Here is a 5,949-nt window from a genome sequence, read left to right on the forward strand (position 1 = left end):
ACTGAAGTGCCTCCAAAGACAAATAAACTGTCACCAAGAATTCAAACCTGGTAACTGGGAATGAAAAGGGATCAGAACCTTCTGGATTATTTTACATGAAATGATGCAGAGTTCCTTCTCCCCCTGGAAGAGATAGCCTGGATAGGACTTCAGCAGAGAGCACTGCCAAATAGCCAGACAAATGAGAGAACTGGCTTTCCTGTGAAAAATCTCCCTCTGTCAGGAAAGGTGAAGTCTTTCCCTAGCTTAAATCTGTTCTTGTTACATCACTTGACATTTCAAGGTTTCCATTTGTCTGAAAATCAAGGAAAAGAAATACGGATTTGATGGACATCAACATCTGCACAGGCTTACTTGGCTGGGACAAATAGCAACACAGGCAGCCATTCATCCTGGAAATAGTGCTGACTCTGACTATACAACAAAACCCAGAGCTACCTCCTTATGGAGAGGAGCTCATAGGAAGAATCAGTTCAGCTGTATTTATTGCACAATAACTTAAATTAAAACAATCCACTTTTTCTGGAGAAGGAAGCATACAGATGAGTCCTCCCTGCCTAGTGGTGCTTGGTGTTGATTTATTTCAGGCAGATGCTTTTGACAGAAGCCTGTAAAATTAAGTCTTGAGTTTATTGTAGCAGTTAATTATCAGTCCTTTTCTAGTGCTAATGTCTTTACTCCTAAATGAAGAAAAATAAAGGCTTTTAGTTGGGACTTAATTTTTCATCAACAACTAGTTAAATAGCCCTTGTGGGTGCTAACTGTTGACAAACTAAAAGCATGTTTCTGGTCATGTATGCAAGAAGTATTTAAGATCATCCTTACCCCATTGTGAACTCAGCACTTTGTAAAGAAAGCTGACTCTATTTACAAGTCTCTCACACAACTACTCTGTCCTCCTCCCGAAGAAACAGTTTCCAGCTTTGTTTTAACAATAAGCTTACTCAACCGTTCAGATGACTTTAAAAACAAACTTCAGATCATAGCCGCACACCATAGTCATACACTTGTTTGGCATCACAACTATTGGGGTTGGCTTATGTGTGTGCATGTGCACTTATGTGCATTTATTGCTAGGCAACGTAATCAAATTCACACCCTAAATAAATAATAAAATAATCCTCCATTGAAATAACTAACCCAGAAGCAGGGATTTCTAATTTTGTTGATTTATACAACAGACAGATGTGGACTTGTGCTCTGTCAAGATCTGGTAAGATGAAAAAGACACTATCTTGCTAATCTGTCGCCCCCTCAGTCAAAGTTTATTTGTGGTAGACTTTAAACTTCTGGCTTGCCTTCCAATTATAGCCTTTAAAACGAAAAGCTTTAAATAAACACCATGAATAGAAGATAAATAAACTTTCCTTTTTTTTCTTTCTTTCTTTTTTTTTTTTTTTTTTGTGAATGCCTAGCTTGACGCAGTCCAAACTCAAATCCCTAGAGGACTGAGCTCTCTCTTTTGTGTTAATGTTTAAAAGATTTTCCAGTGCTGGAGTTTATTCCTACTGCAAACATTTCTATTTACAAGGTCAAGTGTATCAGCACTCGACACAGCTTAAGAGTGTAATTATTTATCTAAGGGCGTTTGAGTGTAGATCAGTAGCTCTGGCAGCAAACCAGGCTTCAGCACGATGCAAAGCATCGCCTAAGCACAGTATTACAAGATCTAGTAATTGCTGATCCCTTCAGCGTGTTTACTTTTGCATTCTTCGTTGTGGGAGAAGGCAGGCTGAATAGCAAACTTTGCGTTTTGTTGCAGCTGCCTTGATGCGTGCGCCCCTGCCCGCGCGAAGCGACGCCTTGTCCCATACGCTTGCCGCCTCCGTGTGATGTGTTTCCCACCGCTTGTTTGCACGCCCAGGAGCACTTCTACAAGCGCCAGCGAGAGCAGCGTGCTGCACGAAGGAAGCGCAGTGCACAAGTAATTCTACACGTACATATAGAGGAGCAGTGTCCTTGAATTGCTTTACACTCTTCTGGGACTGGCAAGTTACCATGCCAACGCATTATAAAATCAACCACTCATTTAAAGAAGTACTTTCAAAGCTGTATTTACTTCTTGCATGTAATTATCCATTAAAGTAAGAATAGCAGTAATTTACATCTATGTGAAGTATTACAGGCAGACACAGATTTTTGTTGTTTTGTTGTTGTTTTTTTTTTTTTTTTACTGTTTTTTGGTTTGTTATTTTGTTGTTTGATCCCCGCCTCTCTTCCCCCACCCCCACATTTCGGGTGCTGAGAGTTCAAGTGTCCCTGGAAAACAATTTCACTGCATCCATTATTTAAAGCTCTTTCTTCACTAATTTACACGTTTAGAAAATCCAAAAAAGCCATACATATTTAAAAGACAGGCCTTTTTTATGCCTTCTATCAAAAATACAAGGTTTAAGGCAGCTCAGAAATAGGCGTTTATACAATTCTAAAACGTTCATAAAGTCTCTCCAAATAAGAAAGTTAACTTTCAATCTGTAAAATACACTGTACATTTGACGTTCTAGAGAATACTTCACTTAATCACTGTTGCTGGTATCCCTTTAAACATAAAGTGAAATCTGTACCTTTCCAGAAACGAATAGCAAATGCAGCTACCTGGCAGATAGGACATGGAATTAAAACTTTTTATTATTTTTTTTTTAAATAAATTATCCCCAAAGCATACAATTTATAAAATTCTATATACAATGACGAGCGACTGGTAACAAATCCCAGTTTTAAATACTTTTTTTTATATAAGATTTACCAGAGGTCAGCACCCTGATATGATGAGGCAATAAAACTTTTCAGGATATTTGTACATACATGTTCTCGAGTTTAAAAGTGTCTTTTAAAGATGGCAGTGCAGAGCTCTTTTAAAACAAAAGTTGCATTGTTCAGTATAGCCAACAACTCCGAAACAATTTTTTTTAATGTCGCTAGGTTACAGAGGAAGAGACGGCTGCTGGCACGCTTTTGTTATAGGGAATTTGTCTGTGCAAGAGGGAGTGCTGTAAACCACCAAATTTATTCAGTCTGCTATTTCCCTAGATTTAATGGCAGATGAGGCGTAAGCCCCTTTCGGGCACAACTGCATCAGGAAGAGCGAGATGCGGCTAATGATAATCAAGTTGCTGACTAACTAAGTACGGCAACGCTTTGGCAGCAAGTTTGGGTTGCTCACCTCTTACTAACCTTCATGTGAAAACTCTTAAAAGACCTCCAGTACCAGCATGCCACAACTCCCGGGTTGTACCGGGGGGCGGCTAGCGGCCCCACCCGCAGTCTCTGTCAGCCGCTCCGCTCGCTAGTAACACGAAGGCAGGGTGGCAGCAATTGCATAGTGCACACTCGAGACCAAAACCCGAACAGGAGCGGCCCCTGCGCTCCGGCCACCGCTCCAGCGGCCGGCTCGCAGCGCCGGGCTGGCGAAAGGGGTGGGCTGGGGGCTGCGCGCAGCAGCGGAGGCAGAGGGGGAGACGGGAGGGGACGGGGCGCCGGGGCGATGGGTCGGGGAATCCGCGGCCAGAGCGTGTAAAGCCGCTCCGCGCCGAGGGGCCCCGCCGGCCGGATCCCCGGCCGCCGCGGGAGGGCTCGACTAGAGGCCCGCGGCGGCTCGGCGCGGGGGGCCTGGCCCGGCCCGGCCCGGCCCGGCGAAGGGGATAGGGGTGCGGAGGGAGGCAGTGAGGGAGGGAGGCAGCGATGGGAAGCAGGCAGGCAGGAGGGGTGCGGGAAAGGAGGGATGCTAGAGCCGCGGCAGCAGCGGCACCAAGATGGAGGCGAGCAGCGCCCCAGCCGCCCCGGCGGGCCGGCCAGCGTTATCTGCCTGCACGGGGAAGCCGGGCTCGGCGCCCGCATTGTCCTCCACGTCGTCCCTCCCCTTCTGGCTCGGCTCCTCCTCGTAGTCCTCGTCGTAGTAATCCTCCAGGCCGCCGTCCGAGCCGCCGCTGCTGCCCGCGCCGTTGCCGCCCATGTCGGCGCCGAAGCAGAGGCGGGCCATGTTCTCCTTGACCGACTCGCAGATGGGCCGCTCCAGGCCGTCGCAGACGCAGTCGTTGAGCAGCACGGCCTTGGGCACGGCCAGCATGTCCTCGATGACGGCGCGGCACTCGGGCGTGCAGCGCAGCCCGTTGAACAGCTTCCCGCAGTAGGTCATGTAGCGGTTCAGCGCCAGGCTGCAGCGGCTGTCCCAGTCGCAGCGCCGCCGCGCCTCCGTGCAGCCCATGACGCCGGGGCCGCCGGAGCCGCCGCCGCCGGGGCCGCCGCCCGTGGGGCTGCTGGTGCGGGGTAGGCAGGGCTCGATGGCGCGCTTGGTGGCGCGGCAGTTCTCGTCCTGCGCGCAGTCGCAGTCCTCCAGCGCCGGGCCACGCCGGGTGTGGTTGAGCTGGATGAGCGCCGCGATGCAGTGGCTGGGGCACCGCCGCCTGGACGAGGCGGCCGCGCCTGCTGCGCCCGGCGGGCCATCCCCTCCGCCCGCCGGCGGCGGCTGCTGCTGCAGGAGCACCGGGGCGCACGCCTCGGCGTACTGGTTGTACGCGTAGCTGCACTCGGGCTCCCCCTGACACTGCAGCACCGCCTGCCAGCAGATCAGCCGCCGGCCCTGCACCAGCGAGCCCCGAGGCGGCCACACGGCGCCCAGCGCCGCCGCCAGCCACAGCCAGGCGGCCGCCCGCGGCCAGCGCCGGCCGCCGCCTCCGTGCCGAGCGGGCGAGCGGGCCACCATCGCGGACGGGGGGATTGGCTGCAGCCGCGGGCGAGCTGGGAAGAGGCGCTGGTGGACGAGGAGGAGGAGGAGGAGAAGGAGCTGCCGCCCGTGGAAAAGTTTCCAAAACTCCCGCCGGCCGTGTGCATGAGGTCTCCTCGCATCAATCCATGCGCGCCGGGCCCGGGGCTCTCTAGCCCCCGGGAGCTGAAGCCGGCGGGGCGGCGGTACTAAGCAGGCGCCCGGGGGCCTTCCCGTGTCCCCCACCCGCTGCTCCGGGCTCGGCGAGGCGGCGGCGAAGGCGCCCGGGGAGGTGCAGGGAGTCAGTGCAAACCGGGGCTCGGACGACAGCGGATCCGTAGTGCGCTCGGGGAATCGCAAGCTGCGCCGGGAGAGCTCATGGTGCTGTACTGCTCTTCATGCAGTTCCGTTTCTCTCTTTTTTATTTTTTTCCCCCACAAAATAAATGCCCAGCTGCTGCTGCTGCCTCCTCGGGAGCTTTTAACTCTCCGCTCGCAGCATCTCTGCACATGCCAGCCGCTCCGATCCCATTCACAGTCCCGGCTCCGCTCACTCCCTCTCGGTTCGGATCACGCTTTCGGATGGCGCGGAGAAGAAATGTCTTTCCTCGCTACCAAGACGAGAGCACTGGGAAAGGAGAAGAGTCAGCCTTCGCGGTCTCTTTCTCTCCGGGCGACTGATGCTGCTTCTGTTGTCAACAAGCCCTGCAAGCTGCTCTGTGGATCCGTCTGTGGATCTTTTTTTCTTTGCAAGGCTTTAAATACAAAAGTGCCCTCCAAGCAGCAGCAACGTGCTCTGATTAGGCTTCATTATGCATGCATGGAAAAGCAAACAAACAAAAAAAATTAGCAACGCTTCTTCTTTTACACAACCCCCCTAGCCTGCGCTTTCTCGCTCTCTTTCTCCCTTTCTCCACTTTTTCTCCCTTCGCTCGGCCCCCTTTCCCTGCCTCGCCACTTGCCATTGGCCCAGCCTGTTGTTGAAACCTTTTTTTTCTTTTTTTTTTTTTTCCCTCCTTCTCTTTACGATGTGCTGGAGGGAGGGAAGAGAGAGGGGGGCTGGAGGGCAGCTCACATTCAAAGCTTGAAAGGAAAGGCTTAAGGAGAGTGACAGCCCCCCGAGGAGCCCCTCCTCCCGTTAAGGCGGCGCGGCGGCCGGGCGAGAGGCGCTGAGCGGCGGCGGCGGCGCCCGCGGGGGCTCGGCAGCACCGCGCTGGGATCGGGCGGCAGGGCAGGCTCTCCGCGCTC

The 5,949-nt window shown here is 52.4% G+C and overlaps 1 protein-coding gene across 1 annotated transcript; it reads right to left on the bottom strand.

Moving 5' to 3' along the window:
* Window positions 1-2,038: 2,038 nt before the first annotated feature.
* On the bottom strand, window positions 2,039-5,719 carry GAS1 (growth arrest specific 1). The gene has a single exon (XM_036403502.2). It carries the CDS (start codon window positions 4,700-4,702, stop codon window positions 3,725-3,727), a length of 978 nt encoding a protein of 325 aa, XP_036259395.1. The 5' UTR covers window positions 4,703-5,719; the 3' UTR covers window positions 2,039-3,724.
* Between the last annotated feature and the right edge of the window lie 230 nt (window positions 5,720-5,949).

This window comes from Molothrus ater, chromosome Z (assembly GCF_012460135.2).
Source record: "Molothrus ater isolate BHLD 08-10-18 breed brown headed cowbird chromosome Z, BPBGC_Mater_1.1, whole genome shotgun sequence".
Lineage (NCBI taxonomy): Eukaryota > Metazoa > Chordata > Aves > Passeriformes > Icteridae > Molothrus > Molothrus ater.